General features: G+C 44.1%; 1 protein-coding gene across 1 annotated transcript in view; it reads right to left on the bottom strand.

Annotated features, from left to right (window-relative positions):
- Positions 1–25240, bottom strand: part of EXOC4 (exocyst complex component 4) — a 367177-nt gene that overhangs the window by 281206 nt on the left and 60731 nt on the right. The window contains exons 4-6 of the mRNA XM_087935338.1: positions 14167–14351; positions 12248–12354; positions 7683–7926 (exon numbers count right to left, since the gene is read on the bottom strand). Coding sequence (XP_087791464.1) covers positions 7683–7926; positions 12248–12354; positions 14167–14351 — 536 coding nt within the window. The remainder of the gene's footprint in view (positions 1–7682; positions 7927–12247; positions 12355–14166; positions 14352–25240) is intronic.

Genomic DNA, 25240 nt, shown 5'->3' with positions numbered 1-25240 from the left:
TTGGAGGGGTAAGATAAACTTGTTAGGATCCTTCATACAATCCCAGTTCCAAGTCAGAAGTTGGTGGAATTGGTGAATGTACCCATAACCAAGAAGCCCGTAAAATGACTGGTCTCATAAGTCCTGGCATCCAGCTGTCTCTCATGCTTAAGGCAGGACTACAACTCACTATCTCCTGGCGATTGGTCCCAAGTCACCCAGTTGGCTTTCATGCCTAAGGCAGTACTAGAACTCATAATCTCCTGGCAATCGGCCCTGGCTTTCATGCCTAAAACAGGCCTAGAACTCACTATCTCCTGGCCCCAAGTCACCCAGTCGGCTTTCATGCCTAAGGCAATACTAGAACTCATAATCTCCTGGCAATCGGCCCTGGCTTTCATGCCTAAGACAGGCCTAGAACTCACTATCTCCTGGCGATTGGTCCCAAGTCACCCAGTTGGCTTTCATGCCTAAGGCAGTACTAGAACTCATAATCTCCTGGCAATCGGCCCTGGCTTTCATGCCTAAGACAGGCCTAGAACTCACTATCTCCTGGCGATTGGTCCCAAGTCACCCAGTTGACTTTCATGCCTAAGGCAGGACTAGAACTCATAATCTCCTGGCAATCGGCCATGGCTTTCATGCCTAAGACAGGCCTAGAACTCACTATCTCCTGGCGATTGGTCCCAAGTCACCCAGTTGGCTTTCATGCCTAAGGCAGTACTAGAACTCATAATCTCCTGGCAATCGGCCATGGCTTTCATGCCTAGGACAGGCCTAGAACTCACTATCGCCTGGCAATTGGTCCCCATTCACCCAGTCGGCTTTCATGCCTAAGGCAGGACTAGAACTCACCATCTCCTGGCGATTGGCCCCAAGTCACCCAGTTGGCTTTCATGCCTAAGGCAGTACTAGAACTCATAATCTCCTGGCAATCGGCCATGGCTTTCATGCCTAGGACAGGCCTAGAACTCACTATCTCCTGGCGATTGGTCCCCATTCACCCAGTCGGCTTTCATGCCTAAGACAGGCCTAGAACTCACTATCTCCTGGCGATTGGCCCCAAGTCACCCAGTTGGCTTTCATGCCTAAGGCAGTACTAGAACTCATAATCTCCTGGCAATCGGCCATGGCTTTCATGCCTAGGACAGGCCTAGAACTCACTATCTCCTGGCGATTGGCCCCAAGTCACCCAGTTGGCTTTCATGCCTAAGGCAGTACTAGAACTCATAATCTCCTGGCAATCGGCCATGGCTTTCATGCCTAAGACAGGCCTAGAACTCACTATCTCCTGGCGATTGGTCCCAATTCACCCAGTTGGCTTTCATGCCTAAGGCAATACTAGAACTCATAATCTCCTGGCAATCGGCCCTGGCTTTCATGCCTAAGACAGGCCTAGAACTCACTATCTCCTGGCGATTGGTCCCAATTCAGCCAGTCGGCTTTCATACCTAAGGCAGGACTAGAACTCATCATCTCCTGGCTTCTAGCCTGGTGCCTTAACACTAGACCAAACTGGCTCTCTGAGAGAGATTAATCTTTTCCCCGAGAGATTAACTTTTGTGAACCGTATGACATTTTTCTCCTGTACCTCTTTCCCTCGAGATAAAAAGCAGAGTAGCATGATATTTAGCCATACTAAATCTGTATGCTGCCCAACTCCCAACAACTCTGGGCAGTTAATAATATGTATTCTGCAATGCCCTGCATTTCGAGAGCCATAAATCTAACTCAGTGTTAAAAGCAACCAGTAAATTAATTAATGTTGCATGTATCAGTATTTATCACTGAAACAAGTACAGTATCAGTGAACAAAGTCAGACCTATAAATACCACATTATGCCAAATATGTAATAAATTACATACCTCTGAAAACCTTACTAACTCAAGCTCCTTTTTTCGGCCACGGCTTCTGAAAACTCTATTCATTTCTTTTTATCCTTATAGATTTTAGAGAACCAAAGGACTTCGTTGCTGGCATTAAGATTCATTCGTTTGCAGCCACATATTAGTTTCTAACATCCATCATGTCTTCCATACACAATAGGTTAAATTATACATAATATAATGTTACAGTGGATTATTATGCATTGTTACACATAATAATTACAAATGTCTTGCAGGATGTAAAAAGGGCAGGTTCCCACTGTCTCGCAATCTGCCTTTTCAGAAGCGTTTTACTCCTTCTTCTAAATAAATAAAATAAGGCATTTCTTAGAGACTTAGGAGAGATGAGGAATTTCCTTTTAGCGTGCATGTTTTAGTTATACAATTGGGACATGTTTTATTAGATTAGGTAGTCCTCAAGTTATCGCTGTAATATAGATGTAGTCTTCAAGTTACAACCACTGCGTTTGTGAGTCATAACAGTCGCAAATGGGGCCGTCACATGGCCAACCTGATTTTTATAGAATAGAATAGAATTATTTATTGGCCAAGTGTGATTGGACACACAAGGAATTTGTCTTGGTGCGAATGCTCTCAGTGGACATAAAAGAAAAGAGACATTCGTCAAGAGTCAAGAATCATCAGGTGCAACACTTAATAATAGTCATAGCGTACAATAAGAATAGAATAGAATAGAATAGAATAGAATAGAATAGAATAGAATAGAATAGAATAGAATAGAAATCTTTTATTGGCCAAGTGTGATTGGACACACAAGGAATTTGTCTTGGTGCAAATGCTCTCAGTGTACATAAAAGAAAAGAGACATTAGTCAAGAATCATCGGTACAACACTTAATGATAGTCGTAGGGTATATAATAAGCAATCTAATCATACTAGGAAACAGTCCATATAAATCGTAAGGATACAAGCAACAAGGTTACAGTCATACAGTCACAAGTGGGAGGGGATGGGTGATAAGGAGTGATGAGAAGATTAATAGTAATAGTAGTGCAGACTTTGTAAATAGTTATACAGTGTTGAGGGAATTAGTTGTTTAGCAGAGTTTACCAGCATTCGGGGAGAATTGTCCTTGTGTCTAATTGTTCTGGTGTGCAGTGCCCTATAGTGTTGTTTTGAAGGAAGGAGTTGAAACCGTTTATGTCTGGGATGTGAGGGGTCTGTAAATATTTTCACAGCCCTCTTTCTGACTGTGCAGTATACAGGCCCTCAATGGGAGGCAGGCTGATAGTGATTGTTTTTTCTGCAGTCCTAATTATTCTCTGAAGTCTGTGTCTGCCTTATTGGGTTGCAGAACCAAGCCAGACAGTTACAGAGGTGCAGATTTTCCAAAGAACCTGAAGGCCAGACAAGGAACAAGGGATGGAAACTGAACAAGGAGAGATTTAACCTGGAAATAAGGAGAAACTTCCTTCCTCACACTTAGCAATAGCCCTTAGACTTATACACTACTTCACAGTGCTTTACAGCCCTCTCTAAGCGGTTTACAGAGTCAGCCTCTCGATCCCAACAATCTAGGTCCTCATTTTACTGACCTTGGAAGGATGAAAGGCTGAGTCAACCTGGAGCCAACCAGGATCAAATTGCTGGCAGTGGGCAGTTTGCCTGCAATACTGCATTCTAACCACTGTGCTACCTTGGTCCGTCCTTCCTTCCTTCCTTCCTTCCTTCCTTCCTTCCTTCCTTCCTCCCTCCCTTCCCACTTAGCAATAGCCCTTAAACTTATACACCGTTTCACAGTGCTTTCCAGTCCTCTTTAAGCGGTTTAGAGTCAGCCTCTTGCCCCCAAGAATCGGAATCCTAATTTTACCAACCTTGGAAGGCCGAGTAAAACCTTGAGTCGGTCAGGATCGAACTGCAGGCAGTCGGCAGAGCTAGCTCTGCAATAGCGCAGTCGCACCACTGTGCCACCGCAGATAAACAATACATAAGATAGCAATAGAAATAGCTCTTAGACTTATATACCGCTTCACAGTGCTTTCCAACCCTCTGTAAGCAGTTTATACAGAGTCAGTCTCCTGCCCCCAATAATCGGGGTCCTCATTTTACCCACCTCGGAAGGAGGGAAGGCTTGAGTCCGCCTTGGCTATATGCATAAAAGCAAACCTTGAAGTCTCAAGGTACATGAGCTGACCAATTATCATGTTTTCATTATGAGATACTTACTTCCATATCCTTATCAAAGCCTCTTCCTCAATTACCTCTCCCTATGCCTTTTTAAAACCCAATTATTGTAATTAATGTACCATAGCAAAACCTATAAATATTTTATGCTCTGGCGGTAACTTGTCAAAAGAAATTACTCAGAGGAGAGAACCATTTGAAAACCTCTTGCTGTTTACTTTGGTTTGAAGGATATACGGCAAGTGACCGAAAGAGATCCAAGAACCGCTGAACAACCAAGCAAGGGAGTCCTCAACTTATAATCGTTCGTTTAGTGGCGGTTCAAAGTTACGGAGGCACTGAAAAAAGTCACTTCTGACCATTTTTCACCCTTGAGTTCAGCCCCAGATTTCTGTTGCAAAGTGAGACATTCGTTCAGTGAATTTAGCTCCATTTTACCTTCAGTTTACGACCTGCCTTGCCTCAGTTGTTAAACAAATCACCGCTGTTGTTCAGTTAACAGCATGGTTGTTAAGTGAATCTGTCTTCCCCACTGACTTTGCAGGTCGCAAAAGGGGCTCACATAACCCTCGGATGCTGCAGCCGTCGTAAAGGTTGCCCAGCGACTGAATTCATGTGACCACAGGGAGGCTGCAACGGTCATGTTAAGTGTGGAAAACCGGTCCTAGTCGCTTTTTTTCAGTGATCTTGTAATTTTGAACGGTCACTAAACGAACTGTCGTTAAGTTGAGGACTAGCTACCCTGAAAGGGCCTTCTCCATCCTAGTCCATCATGCCTAAGGCAGAACTAGGATTCACAGTCTCCTGGTGATTGGCCCAAAGTTACCCAGTTGGCCTTCATGCCTAAGGCAGGACTAGAACTCACCGTTTCCTAGTGATTGGTCCAAAGCCACCCAGTCACCTTTGATGGCTAAGGCAGGACTAGAACTCACCATCTCCTGGTGATTGGCCCAAAGCCACCCAATCAGCTTTCATGCCTAAGGCAGGACTAGAACTCACTGTCTCCTAGTGATTGGCCCAAAGCCAGCCAGTCAGCTTTCATGCCTAAGGCAGGACTAGAAGTCATCTTCTCCTGCTGATTGGCCCAAAGTCACCCAGTCAGCTTTCATGCCTAAGGCGGGACTAGAACTCACTGTCTCCTAGTGATTGGCCCAAAGTCACCCAGTCAGCTTTCATGCCTAAGGTGGGACTAGAACTCATTGTCTCCTAGTGATAGGCCCAAAGCTGCCCAGTCAGCTTTCATGCCTAAGGCGGGACTAGAACTCACTGTCTCCTAGTGATTGGCCCAAAGTCACCCAGTCAGCCTTCATGGCTAAGGCGGGACTAGAACTCACTTTCTCCTGGTTTTAGGTCAGCATCTTAACCATAAACCAAACTAGGCTTTGGCAGTTTGTCTTTTACTTTCAACTCATCCCGTTTTGCTTTCATTAGCACGATGCAGAGAAGAGATCATCAAGTGCTCAGCAGATCAGACCCCAGCTAGGGAGAAGGGTCTACGGCTTAATGAATCACGCATGGCTGAATCCGAACACGCCATCGGCCCAAATTATGCCGAGCATTATTTTCTTCCTTATTATTTAAACTGTTAGAAGACCCTGGGGTGGACATGAGCCTGTCAAGCGCTGGATGACGAAAGGTCAGCCTGGCTGGAAACATCCCATAACCGTCATCAAGCCAACTCTCTTTCCCCCCCAAGATGCCACGAAAGGATCAGGGAAAACTGATGTCCCATCAGCTCTTCGGAGAGACAAGCTACGCTGGGCTCTTACTCGTCTATTAAATCCTCACTCTTTACTCCTGGGTTGGTGTGTTGTTTCCTTCTCTCCTCTTCTTCCCCTCCTCTTTCTCCTTTACGGCCCGACCATTTAATAGGAGTGAGGCTCTGCCCAGGAGTTAACTTTTTAAATGGGCTATGCAGGTGCTCCTCGGAGTGATGCGGTGGCCTAGAGGCGGGGCTCTCGCCTGACTATCCGGAAGCTGTGAGTGTCAACTAAAAAGATACTCCTTTGGTCTTTTTAGCCACCAGAAAAGAACGCATTCTTGAAAGGCCTAGATATCAACTCAGCAGCCCAAAGTTGTCGGAGCACAAGGAGGGTATTGTGGAGCAGGATGGACGACCCTTGGAAATGGATGTGTCCTATTGGAGAAGTCACTTCCAGGGGTTGGGGTAAAGACCAGGGTCAAGGGGGAAATGTATGATGGGATTTAGTACCGGCTGCACCCAGCCATGCGCCAACATGGGCATTTTTAATAAAACAATTTACTTTTTCTGAGATGCGGCTTGAGACTTTTGAATGAGGGGGATTTGTGGAAGTCCTGACAGGGAGTTGGATTCTAGGTGAGTGATGGCTAACCTTTTCGTCGTCGCGTGCCGTAAGGGCACGCGTGCGTGAGCATGCGTGCCTGCACCCAGAATTCAAGGCATGCGTGGGGGACCCAACCCCGCTCCCTCCGCACATGCACACGCATCTCCCACAGGAGCCCCACCCCAGGCGCATGCGCAGCAGATGCCCGAAAATCAGTTAGCTGGCGGGAGGCGCATGCATAGTGGAACGGAGCTGAGGCGACGGCTTGTGTGCCGCCAGAGATGGCTCTCCGTGCCACTTCCGGCACGCGTATCATAGGTTCGCCATCACAGTTCTAGGTGGAGGCAGATATTTCTCTCTCTGGACATGATGTATCTGTTGAATATGACTCCACATTGGTGACAGGAAGGGCATCTGGCCAATAAACTCTGAGCTCCGTTCAGTGGCCAGATTCCACCCCACAGGGGATTATGCGGACATTAAATGAAGGTGATGATGATGATGATGATGGTGCAAGTGGTCCTTAACTTATGACCACAATTGACCCCCAAATTTCCGTTGCCAAGCAAGATATTTATTGGGTTTGGCCCCTTTAATCTGGGCTGTTTGAGGACAATGAAGAGACAAAAGAATAAAAAGAAAGCCACATTTGAGTCTTCTTTGTCCCTATTCCCGTGTGGCGCAGTGGAGAGTTGTGGTGGGGCAGTGGCGAGTCTGCAGTATTGCAGGCTGACTCTGTTCACTGCCAGGAGTTCGTTCCTGACCAGCTCAAGGTTGACCCAACCTTCCATCCTTCCGAGGTTGGTAAAATGCAACAGCGCCAGAGGCTGGCTCTGTAAACTGCTTAGAAAAGGCTGGAAAGCACTGGGAAGCAGTATATAGGTCTAAGCGCTATTGCTAAGAGGGAGGAAAAGGAAAGGGAAAGGGAAGAGGGAAGGAAGGAAGAAAAGGAAAGAGAAAAGGAAAAGGAAAAGGGGAAAGGAAGGGAGGAAGGGAAAGGAAAGGAAAGGGAAAGGAGGAGGGGAGGGAAGGAAGGGAAGGAGGAAAGGAAAGGAAAGGAAAGGAAGAAAGGAAAGGAAAGGAAAGGAAAAGGAAAGGAAAAAAAGGAAAGGGAAAGGAAAGGAAAGGAAAGGAAAGGAAAGGGGAAAGGAAAAGGAAAAAGGAAAAAGGAAAAGGAAGGAAAGGGAAATGAAAAGAAAGAGGAGGAAAGGAAGGAAGGAAGGAAAGGAAAGGAAAGGAAGGGAGGAAAGGAAAAGGGATGGGAAGAGAAGAGGACAGGACAGGACAGGACAGGACAGGACAGGGAGGGGAAGGGAAGGGAAGGGAAAAGGGAAGTGAAAAGGAAAAGGAAAGGGTGGGTCTTACCTGGGTTGATTTTCCTGGACTACGTTCTCCCCTCTCTGGTAGCCACTATCTGCCACCTGGGTGGTCGACCTCTTGACAATTTGCTTCAGTTCTTGCTCTAAACGATCCTGGATGGCCTTGATGGTCTCTGGAATTTTTCTCAGTTTGGCGAGTCCTTTGATGAGGATGCCCATAAAGACCGAGCTGTTCTCCTCGGGATCCAGGTCTAAATCTTCCTTGATTTCTATCAAGCTGACTTCCCTTCCTGGAAAAAAATATATATATATATATATATATCTATATATAAAAAAAAGACCGACCCAAATCGTGAAAGAGTTTCTCGAGGCACGCCCAGAAGTTGTGGAGAGGGAGAAGTTCCTTGAGGATGAGCCCCCAACATGACCCCCAAAAGCTTCAAAGAGTAAACCTCTGGTTCCGGGGACAGACTCAGATTGGATCCTGCAACGTTATCTGGCACACCCGTATTCGCTTTCATTCCTGACACCCAGGAGATACGGAGAGGCACAAACCCAAATCATTCACTAACCTCTAAGGTCCCCTTCTAACTCTGTTAATCGGACAGCAGTCTTCCAATATTTGAGGGGCTTCCACAGAGAAGAAGGGGGTCAACCTATTCTCCGGGACCCTTGAATGCAGGGCGAGAAGAAACGGATAGAAACTAATCCAGGAGAGAAGCGACCCAGAACTAGGAGAAACTTCCTAACAGTGAGAACAATTAATCAGTGGAACAGCTTGCTACCAGAAGTAGTGGGTGCTCCAACACTGGAGGTTTCCAAGAAGAGACTGGACAGCCATTTCCCTGGAGTGGGATAAGATCTCCTGCTTGAGCCAAGGGGTTGGACTAGAAGACCTCCAAGGCCCCTTCCAGGACTATTGTTCTATGTTCTATCTGGGCTTCAAGAACTGAGACCCCGAGTAGAATCCAATCTGGAATAGTCAGCCCCTTCCTCTTTCTCTTTCTTTCTCTTTTTCTCTCCATCTTACAACTTACAACAGTTCGTTTAGTGACCATTCCGACTTACAAAAATGACTTATAACCATTTCGGGGCTCAATTGTGGTCGTAAATTGAGGACTACCTGGAATGTATTTTTGTGCTGCAGGCTCAGATGCTGTTCTTCCTATTCTTCCTATTTCTTCTTCTTACAATAGCATGGCAGATGATTACCACGTTACCCCGAAAATAAGACCCAAGCGGGAAATAAGCCCTCGTGATGATTTTTCAAGATGCTCATAATATAAGCCCTACCCTCAAAATTAAGTGTTCTGACCAAGGCTTCCGAGAATGTAATTAAGCACATGCTTAGTTAAAGCAACTCTCATTTTATTTCAACGCTGGGAATTATGTTCGTTCCTAGCCCGTAATGAGTCCCAAACAGTCTCTCGAGATAAGGTGCATATCTTTCATCTCCTTTGAATGGCTGCCAACAACTGAAGTGCCAAATGAACTGTAAAAAGAAGTACAAAGTCCACACAGAGCTTCAAGGTTTAATCTGAACAGAGCGAATAAAATCGCTTCTTCCAAAGTTTTCTTCACTTTTGCCTGTCCTTTATATCTTATGGGAGGAGCAACCACCTCCAAGCCTTACTCCCGAGTCACCCCTTTCGTCTCAGCTGGTCTTGCCTTCTGGCAGCTCTGTGCATACACGCACTGGGAACAGGCTCCCTTTGTTCCTCTGCCTCACTGCTGCCAGGCTCCTGAGTCAGCACCCCACTCCCAGATGGTCCTGGCCCCATCTCCGCATCGAACGCAGGACTCTCATCCGAGTCCTCTCCAGACTCCTGAACTGGTCCCCGTTCTTCCTCCACTGTCCGATTCCGCTGCCGTCTGCACAGGCTGCCGGCGAACCACAACACTAAGCCTCAGTTAAGATCATCAGCCAGACAGACACGTTTAGTACCGTATTTTCCTAAAAATAAGACCTAACTGGAAGATAAGCCCTAATGCATCTTTTGGAGCAAACACCGATATAAGACTCAGTCATATTTTGGGGGAAACACAGTAGGTTGTACTGGTTGTTGGAGCCTGTTCTTCTTCTATGTATTCCACAGAGGTTGCAATTTCTAGCGTATCTTCCCTCAGTGATGAAGCCATGTCAGATGATATATGGCCCATAACAAGAAACAGAGAGTGGTAACAAAGTAACCCTCAGTAATTTCCAATATTCTCATTTTGCTAATTTTTTTTAATCACTGTGATTTTTTTTTAAAAGCGGGGGGAGGCTTTGGGGAGGATCATTTCAGTTTGTAACTCAAGCCAATTCTGAGGAAAACACATCCAGGTTTGGTCCCTTCCAGATTAAGTGAATGCCGGAGCAAACGTCAAGAACTTGTCCAAAAACTGTTTCTTATAAGCCACTCAGAGCGATAAAAATAATTGGAATGAAGTAAATCTTGTGGAAGGGTCAGTGGCGGCCACAGTTCTTGAGGGGAGGATATTTGCAGGAACGTTTTCATCAACGGGGAGTCGATGTGCTACCTCTTAACAGCACACCTGCCAGTCAAAAGTTGCAAACCTCGGCTATTTTCCACTTAGGGTTGCATCAAAAGCCTCACCTGTTCAATAATGGTGCCTGTCAAAGCCAGGACAGAGGAAGTGGGAAAGCTACTACCAGATGGGAAATCATCATTGCGACAGCCCTTATAATCCGAACGCTGTCACCTCATCTGTCTGTTTTGTTCCGGCTCGTCTCAAATTCCCCTGCCAAATGCTTCACCCCCCCACCCATTAAAAACCTTGGAGAAACAAGGGCGCCGAAGAACCCAGACGAATCCTACAGATTAAACCAGAACCTTTCTGATTCAAGACGTGACAAATTCCGTTCTGATAAACCCATGTCTAGTGGGGGAAGGCACCAGGCTAGAAACCGGGAAATGGTGAGTGTTAGTCCTGCCTTAGGCTTGAAAGCTGGTTGGGTGTCTTTGGGATAATGACAGAGAGGACCGTGAGTTCTAGTTTCTGCCTTAGGCGACAAAGCCGGCTGGGTAACTCTGAACCGATCACCGGGAGATGGGGAGTTCTAGTCCCACCTTAGGCAAGAAAACTAGCTGGATGACTTCGGGCTAGTTACTTTCTCTCAGCCCAACCCAGGGGTGAGCTTCAAAATTTTAGCAAGTGGTTCTCTGCCCGGTTGCTGGGTGGGCGTGGCCTAATCGGCCTCCTGCACCATGGCGGGAGGGGGGCAGTTTTCACCCTCCCCTGGCTCCGGAGGCTTTCCTTGAGCCTTCAGGAGGGAGAAAATGGCTTCCCCAGGCTCTGGAGGCCAGAAACAGGCCCATTTCTGGCCTTCCGGAGCCTCCGAGAGGCCTGTTTTTCGCCCTCTCCGAGACTCCGATAGCAGCCCGTCCCTGGCCCATCCCACCTCACAGGGTTGTTGTTGTTGTGGGGGGGGGGAAATAGGAGGAGGAAGGAATATTAGATATGTTTGCTGCCTTGGGTTTTAAAATAAACTTAAGATAAACCTGAACAAAATTTAACATTTAGGTTTTATAAGGTAATAATATTAAATTTTAATGGTTAATATTTCAATATAAATTCTAATTTCATGTGAAAGTTTATAGCATTAAAATTGAGTATTGAATAAAATAATAAAATAAGAGTTATTCGAATAAATGTCTAGCTGTGTTACAAAGTAGCTCTGCAATCGACAGATTTCCAAATGTACAATTAATTCTACGTACAATTTCAACTGTACATATCTACAAAAGGCCGCATTCTACTCAGAAGCTGTTCAGCCTAATGAGGAAGATGAACACGTCAGGAAAACTAGATTTCTGCTCATTTCAGTCCTTTCTGTGTATCACATGGAATTATGTGTATTATTTAGTTTTATTCTTTATATTGGATTATTCTTTGAAAAGGAGGGTGATGCGTCTTGTGGTTCTCACTGTGGTTTTTAAATTTTTGTTGTGTATTTGCATTCTTTTTAAGTCTTGTTAAGATTTGATGGCTTACAGATCCAAACTCCATTAAGAAACAAACAAATCTGTGATCAATAATGGGCTGAAATTCTGATAGACACGACATTGGTTCTTGTTGCAAATCCGGACTAAAGAGAACCCTGTAAGAATGATTAGCCATGCAAAACTAATCCGTGTGTGTCTGCACACCGTCTCTTTCCTTCTCACACATAAACACACACAGTTTTCCTCACATTTATTTCAGCTGAAGTCCTATCTGAATTCAAAGCTTTCTCTTGCAGAAGTAATCTCCAAATAGGTCAAGCAGACAGATCAAACAGATAATCAGAGTTGGAAGGGATCTTGTAGGTCATCTAGTCTAACCCCCACCCACCCAAGCAGGAGATCCTACACCATTTCTGACAAATAGCAGTCCAGTCTCTTCTTGAAAGTCTCAAGTGATGGCGCTCCCACAACTTCCGAGGGCAACTTCTGTTCCATGGGTCGATTGTTCTCACTGTAAAGAAATTTCTCCTTATTTCCAGGTTAAATTTCTCCTTGTTCAGTTTCTAGCCATTATTCCTTGTCTGACCCTACAGGCACTTTAAAAAATAGATTTGAAAGGCACCCACATGCACATGGAAATATATATAATTTCATCACTCACCGCTGGAATTTCCTGTAGTGCTAAATTGAGAGGAGTCAAACTTGCGAGGAGTGGATAAGTTAGTAACGTCGAGGTGAGGCAAAGCAGAGGCATCCTTCACATGAGAACTGCAATGAAAAGAAATTAAACTTAACCGCTGCGAGCTAGGAGAGAACTCCGGCAGGCATTCATAAATGGCAGAAATGTAAATGAGAAGATTGAAGTTTCTATAACAGATCTCGACATCCCTGAGGGAATTATGTGAGGACGAAGTACCGGCAAAGCTTCGATTTTATTTTTAACATTTTAAACTGTTTAGCTTTGTAGCTTTAATATGATTTTATACACTGTTTTAACTTTGGTTTGGGAAGATACCCGTCCCTTCCAACTTTCCTGAAGAATTGAATATTTGCAGCTCACGATACCACAACATTGTGACTGTACGGTTTGATAACCTTGAAACGGTCTCAAAAAATGAAAATCTGGAAGGCTTTTGTATCCAAAAACTGCAAACAGAACATGGCCAGCCATCAAACGATCATCATCAAAACAACGCAAAATGCCATCCTACATGGGCACTTGAAAGGGAAAGGGAAAATAATGATGGTTTATTTGTCCCCTAGAATGATGAATGCTTTTTTCAAGGTTGAATTGGTTTATACAAGGTGTCCCCAAACTGTGGGCTGTGGCTTATTCGCAACCGGGCCATGTGAGCACACGCACACGCCACTCACACAAATAAAACTGTGCATGCAGCTGCCCCTCGCACAAAAATATCCCTCCCCACACCGCGTGCCGGGCTGCCATAAGAGTGAAAAATGGTATGTCCCATTTATACAGTTGGTTTATTTGCCAGATTGAATCCGACCAGGCTCAAGGTTGACTCAGCCTTCCATCCTTTCAAGATGGGTAAAATGAGGATCCAGATTGTTGAGGGCAAGAGACTGACTCTGTAAACCGCTTAGAAAGGGCTGTAAAGCACTATAAAGCGGTATATAAGTCTAAGTGCTATTGCTATTTATACAACTCTGTCCAAATTTCCGTTTTTTTCCCAGATTAACAGAGTTGGAAGGGATCTTGTAGGTCATCTAGTCCAACCCCTTGCCCAAGCAGGAGACCCTACACCATTTTGCTTGACCCCTTCCTCTCTGTGGCAGCCCCTCAAATATTGGAAGACTGCTATTATGTCTCCCCTGGTTCTTTTGTTCATTAAAGTCAGATTAAAGTCAGATTAACAGAGTTGGAAGGCACCCTGTAGGTCATCTAGCCCAACCCTCCGCCCAAGCAGGAGACCCTACACCATTTCTGAAAGATGGAAGTCCAGCCTCTTCTTGAAAGCTTCCAGGGATGAAGCTCCCACAACTTCCAAAGAGAACTTCTGTTCCATTGGTTGATTGTCCTCACTAACAGAAAATTTCTCCTTTTTTCCAGGTTGAATCTTCCCTTGATCAGTTTCCATTCATTATTCTTTGTCTGGCCCACAGGTGCTTTAAAAAATAGCTTGTCCCCTTCCTCCTCTCTGTGGCAGCCCCTCAAATATTGGAAGACCTCTATCCTGTCTCCCCTGGTCCTTTTCTTCACTAGACTAGCCAGGCCCAGTTCCTGCAACCGTTCATTGTATGTTTGAGCCTCCAGTCCCCTAATCCTCCTGGTTGCTCTTCTCTGCACTCTTTCTAGAGTCTCAACCTCTTTTTTATAGTGTGGTGACCAAAACTGGATGCAGTACTCTAGGTGTGGCCTTACTAAGGCTTTATAGAGTGGTATTAGTGTCTCCCTTGATCTTCAATGTATCCCTCTGTTAATGCAGCTAAGGATTGTACTGGCTTTTTTGTCTGCCACTGGACGCATTTGCTAGATACGAGCACCCCGTTTTCCTGCATTAATAGAGTCACAATTACAAGATGAGTGGCTAAATGAATGAATAAATAAATGAGACCGACCTTATCCTCCCCTTTTCTTTGTTCCGCTGTCCAATCTTACTGGTAGACTTGATGTAAAGGTGACGGTGGAGTTCATCTATGAGAACTAAATGCATGTTCATCTTCTTACTGTGAAGTTCCAGCCTCAGGTCACTTAATCCTTCTACCTGAAGGAGGGGTCCTTCCAGGGATTCTACGGCCGACACCTTTGAACAAAAGATAAAAGTTGATTTAGCTATTTGCCAAAGTCATTACAGGTAAAATGCAGGTAGCCCTCAAGTTACGACCACAGCTGAGCCCCGAGATTTCTGTTGCTAAGTCAGATGTTGGTTAAGTGAGGTCTACCTCATTTCACGACCTTTCTTGCCACGGTTACTGAGCGAATCACAGCGGTTGTTTAAGTTAGTAAGATAGTCGTTTAGTGGATCTGGCTTCCCCCATGACTTGGCTTGTCAGAAAATCACAAAATTGAAGTTGTAAACGCTCCAACACTGGAAGTTTTTAAGAAGAGATTGGATAACCATTTGTCCGAAGTGGTGTAGGGTCGCCTGCCTAAGCAGGGGGTTGGACTAGATACAGGGGTCGCCAACCTTTTGGACCTCAGGGACCACCAAACTCATCATTTTAGATCCCAGGGGCCACCAACTGGTTCTGTGGGCGTGGCCTAATTTGTGGGTATTGCTTGGTGGTCATGTGACTGGCTGGGCATGGCTTGTTTGTAAATATTATAAATATTTATATAAATATTGAATTTTTTATTAAAAAAGAGCAACTTTTATCCAAAATCAGGCAAAGCAGGCAGGCAGGCAGATTGAGTTGCTCACAGAATCACAGATTCATTCAGAGATCTATCTATCTGCCATTGGCTAGCTCAGTCTGTCACATAAAATTTGCTTGCAAGCAAGCTCATAAAATTTGCTAGCAAGCAAACTCACAAAATTAACTCACAACACACCATGTATGTAAATATTGAATTTTTTTTATCAAAAAACAGTAACTGTTACCCAAAATCAGGCAAAGCAGGCAGGCAGATTGAGTTGCTCACAGAATCATTCAGAGATCTATCTATCTGCCATCGGCTCGCTCAGTCTGTCACCTAAAATTTGCTTGCCTTGAGTCTGCACTGAATAATAGAACCTTCAGTCCTAAGGGAGGTTCGGCTGTGCTTAAAAGCAGAGCTGAAGATCTAAAGACTAGCTAGAAAGCAAGAAATCCAACCATTTCCTGCTTCCTACCTAATCTAAATCTCCCGGCACAGCAAAACAGCTGATGGTCGGAAGAAAAAAAAAAAGGAAAAATAGCAGGCAGGTAAGGAGTGAGTGGGTGGGGAAGGTTCCCGTGGGCCATGTGGGATGCGCAGCCTTGTGTTTCTGTGCAACCTGGATTAATTGCTTTGGGGGTGACATTTCTCTGCGGCCCACCAAAATTTTCTCACGGCCCACTGGTTGGCGACCACTGGACTAGAATACCTCCAAGATCCCTTCTAGGACTGGTCATTCTATTCTAAAATTGGATCCAATTGCAACCGTCATAAATATGAGTCAGTTTGCCAAGAGTTTGGATTTGGATTACATGACCACGGGGAAAAGTGTGACAAGTGTCATCAATCACTTTTTTCAGTGCCGTTGTAAATTTCAACGGTAACTAAACGATCCGTTATAAGTCGGGGACTTCATATAAGATTTACCTAGATCAAATTCAAATGACAACCTCACCAAACGGCCTGACATATTTCTTTCTAATAAAAGAAGACAATCCTCCTTTCTTTGTCTTAGAAAAGCAGGAAGATGAAAGGGGTGACCACAGAAATGAGGAAAGGATGGGGTGAAGAAAGATTCTGCATTCAGCAAAACGAAGTCGAGGCTAAGGGATTCAGCCAAAGCCTTCACAAGAAGAAACTGATTTCGAAGAATACCCCTTTGGTATTATTCTAAATATTTCTGCAATCGCAGTCGATTCAATTTTAGCAGTCCTTAGGAACGTTACTGCTCTGGCCAGAGGGTAATTGAACTACCAACCGAAGGCCCCAAAACTCAACAGGGATTTCCTTGCCAGCTGTATCCCTGGGATTGCTAAATATTTTAATTATTTGGCTGCCACTGAGTCATGTCCAACTCCGGTGCATTTAAAAGATCTGGCACCAACTGGTGGCTACTGCAATATTTCCAATTTGAAGCTCACCCGGTGTTTAAAGGTGACCTTCCAGGGGTCTTAAATAAAATTGAGATCATGATAAATATTTCAGCAATTCTGTTTAATTGTGTCAGTTCGCCATGCCTGGGTAGCGGCCTAAATAAATCGAAAAGAGGGGGGAGACTGGCCACAAAAAGGAGAGTGTCGCATTTTTGCGTATTATTTAAATAAGCCAGTAAATCTCATTTTGCAGGAATCCAGCGTGGCTACCTTAAGGAACGAGGAGGTAAACAGACAGCCTCAAGAGTTCGCAGCAAATTAAACAATATTTCATTTAATAATGAGAAATATACTTCATGATGCCTTATGGTTTGAAGCTCTCCATCCATCAAGTCTCAATGGCTCACAGAGAGCTGTTTATTTTCTTTAACTAAAAACTGGGAAGTGATCTTTACATTGCAATCTACTCCTTAGCTGTGCCCTTCTTATTTGTGGCTTTTTGTGGCCAATATACAGGTAGTCCTCAAGGTACGACCACAATTGAGCCCAAGATTTCTGTCGCTAAGTGAGACATTTGTTAAGTGGGGTTTTGCCTGAGTTTACGACCTTTCTTGACTCTGTTGTAAAGTGAATTGCTGTTAACTGAAGCTAGCCACAAGGTTGTTCAGTGAATCCGGCTTTCCCCATTGACTTGGCGTGTCAGAAGGTCGCAAAAGGGGATCGCGTGACCTCGGGATGCTGCAACTGTCATAAGTATGAGTCAGTTGCCAAGCATCTGAATTTTGATCATGGGAACGCCGTAATGGTCGTGAGTGTGACAAACGGGCAGAGGTCACTGTTTTCAGAGCCGTGTAACTTCGAATGGTCACTAAATGAACTGTTGTAAGTCGAGGACCACCTGGAGTCGATACTATTTAATTGCAAGAATTAGCATAACAACAGAATGGAATGGAATGGAATGGAATGGAATAGAATAGAATAGAATAGAATAGAATAGAATAGAATAGAATAGAATAGAATAGAACAGGAATAGAACAGGAATAGAAATGAAACTAGAATAGAACAGAATGAGAATGAGAATGAGAATGGAACGGAACGGAACAGAATAAGAATAGAATAAGAATAAGAACAAGAAGAACAAGAAGAGCAAGAAGAACAAGGACATGAACAAGAATAAGAATAGAAATGAAACTAGAATAGAATGAGAATAAGAATAGAAAAAAATAGATAATAGGGATAGAATGAGAATAAAATAGAATAAGTATAGAAATAAAACTAGAATAGAACAGAATGAGGATAGGATAGAATAGAATAAAATACGAATAGGAATAAAACTAGAATGAGAATAAAACTAGAATGAGAATGAGAATGAGAATGAGAATGAGGAGAGGAGAGGAGAGGAGAGGAGAAGAGAAGAGAAGAGAAGAGAAGAGAAGAGAAGAGAAGAGAAGAGAATTCTTTATTGGCCAAGTCTGATCGGACACACAAGGAATTTGGTGCATAAGCTCGCAGTGTACATAAAGAAAAAAATAAAATACATTCAAGAATTCTAAGATACAACACTAAGTGATCGTTATAGGTTACTAATAAGCAATCCTATCATACTAGGGAACAATAAAACAATATAAATTGCTTTTATATTATAGTTTTTATATTACATTATATAGGAAAAACAAAACCAAAGCCTCTGGAATAGCTTTTCCTAACAAGATACTTTCCTTCCTGATGTGCTTGGCCTTGAACTGCCAGCCCCAAACATCTGGGGGAGGGCAGACCAGGGAAGTCTGCTCAAAAAGATGACAATTAAAAGGAGACTAAGATGTCCACGTTCCTGTCGTAAGTCAAGGACTACCTGTAATTTTACTGAAGAAGAAACTTTCATGGATCCAAAACAAAACCAGGCCCAGTTGGGAAGGCAGGTTCCCCAAAGCTGAAACTGACCACTTTAAATTCATCTTTAAACGTGGCAGTTTTTAAATATTTTCAGTATTTCCGTTTACCGTATTTTTCAGAGGATAAGACACTCTGAAATATAAGACGCACCTAACTTTTGGAGAGGAAACCGGGAAAACAACAAACAGCCTGTTTCAGCTTCAGCGCAGCCTGATGAGCACAAACAGCTGATTGTCGGTTGGATGGGCCTCCCGACAATCAGCTGATTCAGGCTGTAGGGACAGCCATCTCCTATTGCCGCCTCCACGCACCCATTTTCAGACCCCACATCCTGTTTTTGGCCTCCGTGCTCCATTTTTGGCCCATTCCGGGCGGGGCAGATCAGAACGGGCGGAAAATGGGGCACACAGAGGCCAAAAATGGGATGCAGAGGGGGTATGCAGAGACCATACATGGGATGCGGAGTCCAAAAATGGGGTGCATGAAGGCCCAAAATGGGATGCGGAGGCCAAAAATGCGGTGTCCAGAGGCAGCAATAGGTGATGGCGATCCCTGCAGCCTAAAACAGCTGATCGTCGGGAGGACAATCCGCTGCTTGTGCTAATCAGGCTGTGTTGAAGCCGAAACAGGCTGTTTGCCGCAAGGAGAAAAATTGCTGGGAAGCGGAGGTCAAAGGGTGTGGGGTGGCAGGTGGGTGTGGCTGCGGCAACATTTGCTGTGTAAGACCCACAGAGATTTCCACCCACTTTTGGGGGGATGGAAAAAGTGCATCTTATACTCTGAAAAATACAGTAATAGTAACATAAAATCCTGTAGACCCAGAAGAGGCTGCTCTTCCCAGTCAACTCATGACTATTTATGGCCCTTGGTGCATTTATCATCAAAGTCCGGTGATTGGCTGAACCCTTGACTTGAGTTCCTAATTCCTTGCTATCTGATGCAACCCAGCCATCTCGACGAGGCTCGTCTGGGGAAACAGCCCCCCAGACCGGAAGACTCATCTACATATGTATGAACATGCCTGAAGTGTGTGAAGTGTTACCGAGGACTCATTCTATGCCCCCTCCCTTCGAGAAAGTTCAGGATCATGGTAGAGGTCTTAAGAGCATCGAAAAACGCTCCCCCTGGGAAATACATCCGGCCTCCTCCTTGGAAAATTATTAACTTAAAAGACATGGGGATTTCGTTCGTATTTTGCACTGAACGCCAGGTTGCATAAATTGGTCGCTTGGCGTCCATGGGGGATTTGAAGCAGAGGGTGGTTATCTTATTGCTGGTGTTGTGAGAATCTTCATCCAAGCACCTTGTTTCGTTCGATTTCCGCCATACAGGGTGTCCTCAACTTATGACAGCTCATTTAGCGACCGTTCAAAGTTACAACGGGACTGAAAAATGGGATGTATGACCGTTTTCCACTCTTATGACCGCTGAAGCATCCTCATGATCACGTGGTTTACATGAGGAAACTTGACAATTGGTTCATATTTATGATGGTTATTTAGCGTCCGGGCGATCTTCTGACAAGCAAAGTCAACGGGGAAGCTGGATTCACTTAACCACGGGGTGACTAATTTAACCACAGCGGTGATTCACTCAACCGCTGTGGCAAGAAAGATTGTAAAATGGGGCAAAAACCCACTTAACGAATCTCTCACTTAGCAAGATAGATTTGGGGCTACGTTGTGGTTGCACGTCGAGGATTACTTATAATTTATACACTACCAACTTCAACAAAAGTTAAACGATTTTCAGGGACAAATAAAAAAAAATGAAACGAACCAAAATCATCCAGAAACTGAGCTCATAAGATATACAGGGATCACATAGAAATAAGCACCCTGTGATGACCCAGGGTGAGATACAAAACACAGTCACAGAAAACAGGTGAAGCCCCTTTTATTCCTTCACTTTGCTTCCAAGCTCCGAATATTCTTGACGGAAACGAAAAACTCCCACACAAACAGTTACAAGAAGATAACGCCAAGAGATCAGTCATGCTGATAAATTAGATAAGGGCGTGGAAAGTGTTGGAAGCAACAGGCTGATGGATGGAAAAAACACAACGTGCTGGACAAATGAGAGTCAGAAATTTGATAGGGATTGTCTTGGGATGACAAGAATATTTGTAGCTCAGAGTAGAACTGGTGGGCTCCTTGGTGCTTTCCTTGAAGACGTTTCATGACCCAACTAGGTAACATTATCAGTGCTACAAGAAAGGGGGATTGTGGAGAAGAGGAGGAGGACTGGGAGTGGAGGAGGGGTGGGGGAGGAGGAGGAGGAGGAGGAGGAGGAGGAGGAAGAGGAGGAGGACTGGTGGGGTCCTGGTGTTCTTTAAACTTGTTAGTTTTCTTGCAGATATTTCATGACCCAACTAGGTAACATCATCAGAGCTAAAAGGAAACAACCCTCCCTTCTAGCACTGATGTTGTCGCCTCATTGGGTCATGAAACATTTGCAAGAAAACAACCAAGCTCAAAGAGCACCATGGACTCCACAGTTCTCCTCCTCCTCCCGCTTTGCCTCCTCCACTCCACAAACCCCACTCCCTTTTTGCACTGATGATGTTACCTAGCTGGGTCATGAAATATCTGCCAGGAAACTAACAAGTTTAAAGAACACCAAGACCCCACCAGTCCTCCTCCTCCTCCTCTTCTTCCTCTTCCTCCTCCTCCTCATAGGTGCAATAAGTAAGATACTTACTAGCAACAACCTGAAAATGCTAATAACTTAAATGCCACATTCAGAATCTTGTTGAGATATTACAGATTTCCTTTATCCTTATTTCAGGAAAAGAGGGGAGGGGAATTCCTCCTAACTCAAAGTGATTGGCAGCCTTTACGTTATAAATCTTTTCACAACAAAGTATTCATTTACTCAGTGCAAAACTGAATAGTTTCAGCAATCATCAGCAATCTTATTTTTTAAATATACAACATCAAAACAATAGAAGGAATTGCTATCATTATTTAATTTTTCCCATCTTGGTTTACAAATAATTCAAGGTGGTGAACATATCCACACGCCTTCTTCCTCCTATTTTCACCACGACAACCCAGCGAGGTAGGTTGGGCTGAGACGGTCTGGGAAAGTCATCCAGCCAGCTTTCATAGAACTCCCTGTCTCCTGGTGATTGGACCAAAGTCACCCAATTGGCTTTCATGCCTACAGCGGGACTAGAACTCCCACTCTCCTGATGATTGGCCCAAAGCCTCCCAGCTGGCTTTCATGCCTAAGGCGGGACTAGAACTCCCTGTCTCCTGGTGATTGGTCCAAAGTCTGCCAGCTGGCTTTCATGCCTAAGGCGGGACTAGAACTCCCTGTCTCCTGGTGATCGGACCAAAGTCACCCAATTGGCTTTCATGCCTACAGCGGAACTAAAACTCCCTGTCTCCTGGTGATTGGACCAAAGTCTCCCAGCTGGCTTTCATGCCTAAGGCAGGACTAGAACTCTCTGTCTCCTGTTGATTGGACCAAAGTCACCTAGGCTGCTTTCATGCCTACGGTGGGACTAGAACTCACTGTCTCCTGATGATTGGCCCAAAGTCTCCCAGCTGGCTTTCATGCCTAAGGCGGGACCAGAACTCACCGTCTCCTGGTGATTGGCCCAAAGTCTCCCAGCTGGCTTTCATGCCTAAGGCGGGACTAGAACTCCCTGTCTCCTGGTGATTGGACCAAAGTCACCCAATTGGCTTTCATGCCTACCGCGGGACTAGAACTCACTGTCTCCTGGTGATTGGCCCAAAGTCACCCAATTGGCTTTCACGCCTACAGCGAGACTAGAACTCCCTGTCTCCTGGTGATTGGCCCAAAGTCTCCCAGCTGGCTTTCATGCCTAAGGCGGGACCAGAACTCCCTGTCTCCTGATGATTGGCCCAAAGTCTCCCAGCTGGCTTTCATGCCTAAGGTGGGACTAGAACTCCCTGTCTCCTGATGATTGGCCCAAAGTCTCCCAGCTGGCTTTCATGCCTAAGGCGGGACTAGAACTCCCTGTCTCCTGATGATTGGCCCAAAGTCTCCCAGCTGGCTTTCATGCCTAAGGCGGGACCAGAACTCCCTGTCTCCTGATGATTGGCCCAAAGTCACCCAATTGGCTTTCATGCCTACAGCTAAACTAGAACTCACAGTCATCCCCCTTTCTAGCCTGGCCCTTTAGCCCCTACACAAGACTGACTCTCTTAATTTCTAAAATGTCTACTTTCTAAAATGATTTTTTTTTTAAAAAAAAAGAAAAGAAAAGCCAGGACTGGAAATTCAACCCAAATCCCACTTGTCAAGTACTTTCCAAGTGAGATGTGCTACGGAGCATGTAATGTTACTTTGTGTCAGAACAAAAGTGTCAGCTGCGATGTTCTTTAGGATCAGAGAAGGGCATGTCATGAGGTTAAAACATTTCCCCAACTGCAAAATACAGACAGCTTTAAAAAGAGAAGGAAAAAAAATACACACACACACACACACAACGCCCCTTGGTTGCCTTTATACGCTCTACCATTCCTGCCACGGCGGCATATCGCGAGAAGGTGTTTTGAGTGTCAGAGACCTTTTACCATTTAATACTCCTTTCAAAACTGAAAGTTTCAGCAGGAAAACACAAACAAAGACAACAGGATTTTATTGTATTATATATGCATGTGTGCTCTGTGTGTGTGTATGTGTGTGTGTTTGTTTGTTTTCGTAGATTTTCACGGGTACAGGTATGCAGGTCTTGGCGTGTTCGGGTCTTTTCCCGTGTAAGATTGAGAGTATCTTGGCAACGTTTCGACGAGGTCCCGCTCAACATTTTTAGGCTGGTGCTTTCGGCTTCGTGCTTGTGCGAGCAAAGCGTGGTGACCAAAACTGGATGCAGGACTCTTGGGTGACTGAGCTTTGCTCGCACAAGCGTGAAGCCGAAAGCACCAGCCTGAAGATGGTGAGTGGGACCTCGTTGAAACGTTGCCAAGATACTCTCAATCTTACACGGGAAAAGATCCGAACACACCAAGTCCTGCATCTATCTATCTATCTATCTATCTATCTATCTCTATCTATCTATCTATCTATCTATCTATCTATCTATCTATCTATCTATCTATCTCTATCTATCTATCTATCTATCTATCTATCTATCTATCTATATCTATCTCTATCTATCTATCTATCTCTCTCTCTCTCTCTCTCTCTCTCTCTCTCTCTCTCTCTCTCTCTATCTATCTATCTATCTATCTATCTATCTCCCTATCTCTCTCTCTTCTACTTGCGATAGATAGATAGATAGATAGATAGATAGATAGATAGATAGATAGATAAATTTATTGTCATTGTACTCAGAAACCTGAGAACAACGAAATAAGGTGCTCTTCCACAACATACAACTGAACAACACCAAAAGACATATACAAATAACAATTGTAAAACAAATTAAAACAAATAACAGTTAAAAACTGTACAACCAGGATATATATATGTTAAGACTACCAGATTCATAACTCTGCATTTAACCTGATCACAGCACTCGGGTAAAAGCTATGTTTAAATCTATCTATCTATACATGTATATATATAGCTATATATCTAAAATATCTATATATATCTATATATATCGAGATCAAGATAGAGATAGATAGATAGATTGCAATGCTGCAACATAATAAGCCCGCTTGAAACAGCCTACTGACATTTCAATAAGCCATGAAACACCTGAAATGTTTCACTAGAGATAAAGGAGTACTTACATTAAATACCTAAATTAAATTCAACAGACATATGAAGAATGGTGGCAGGAATTGGATATGTCTAGATTAATGAAAAGAAGGACTAGGGGTGACATGATAGCAGTCTTCCAATATTTGAGGGGCTGCCCCAAAGAAGATGGAGTCAAGCTCCAAAGCCCCGAAGGCAGGACAAGAAGCCACGGATGGAAACTCATCCAGGAGAGAAGCAACCTGGAACTAAGGAGATACTTCCTAACAGTGAGGACAATTAACCAGTGGAACAGCTTGCCACCAGAAGTTGTGGGTGCTTCATCACTGGAGGTTTTTAAAAAGAGATTGGACAACCAGTTCTCTGAAAATGGCGTAGGGTTTCCTGCTTGAGAAGGGGGTTGGACTAGAAGACCTCCAAGGTCCCTTCCAACTCTGTTATTCTGAACTCCTGTACCTAATGCCTTTATTTTGCATCTCACAAAAGTTTCCCTTGCGGTAATCCAAGCTGGAGGTTACTATATCTAACTATGGAAAAGTTAGCCAAGAATGCATTTTCTAAGATTGAATTCTCACCAGAAACAAGAGAAACATTTAAATATATATATTTATTTTTGCAGGCTTTGGATGCAAACATAGTTTCGGAATTAGGCTTAGAAAACAAACGGGAAATAATTCCTTGGATTTTAGTCTGGGAACAAACTAACGATAGCAAAAACGTACTTGCCCTTATGAATTGAGGCTTTTTCCTAAATCGTAAGCACAATGCACCTGTCTGCCTTTGAGGACTTATCTCTGAAGCTCAACAAATAAAGCAAACACAGAGTTTGCGTTTAGCGTGCAACCTGGTAAGCTCAAGAACAGCATGTAAGAATATTATGTGTATAATGCACAAAATACATGCAAAAGCTCCAAAAACCAAAACCATACTGGCAATACAGCAGTCCTTCACTTACAACAATTGAGCCCCAAATTTCTGTTCTAAAGCGAGGCAGTTGTTAAGTGAGTTTTGCCCCATTTTTACGACTTTTTCTGCCACACTTCTTAAGCGAATCGCTGCAATTGTTAAGTTAGTCGCACGGTGGTTAAGTGAATCTGGCTTCCCCCATTGACTAGGCTTGTCAGAGGTCGCAAAAGGGGATCGCGTGACCCCGAGACGCTGCAACCATCGTAAATACGAGTCAGTTGCCAAGCGTCTGAATTTTGATCATGCTACAACGGTCGTAAGTGTGAAACTTAGTTACGTATTCATAACTATGTTTATACTTAGACCTGCTATCTTATAATTGCTTGACAAAATCAAATAAATAAAAATAAATAAAATAATTGATCTCATTGTCAGGAAATTTCTCCTTAATTCTAGGCCGCTTTGTTCAGTTTCCTTCCATTGC

The sequence above is a fragment of the Pseudonaja textilis genome, chromosome 5 (assembly GCF_049901715.1).
Source record: "Pseudonaja textilis isolate UNSWEBS1 chromosome 5, rPseTex1.2, whole genome shotgun sequence".
Classification (NCBI taxonomy): Eukaryota; Metazoa; Chordata; class Lepidosauria; order Squamata; family Elapidae; genus Pseudonaja; species Pseudonaja textilis.
Note: the sequence above shows the minus strand (reverse complement) of the source record. Positions and strands in the feature narration are given on the sequence as shown.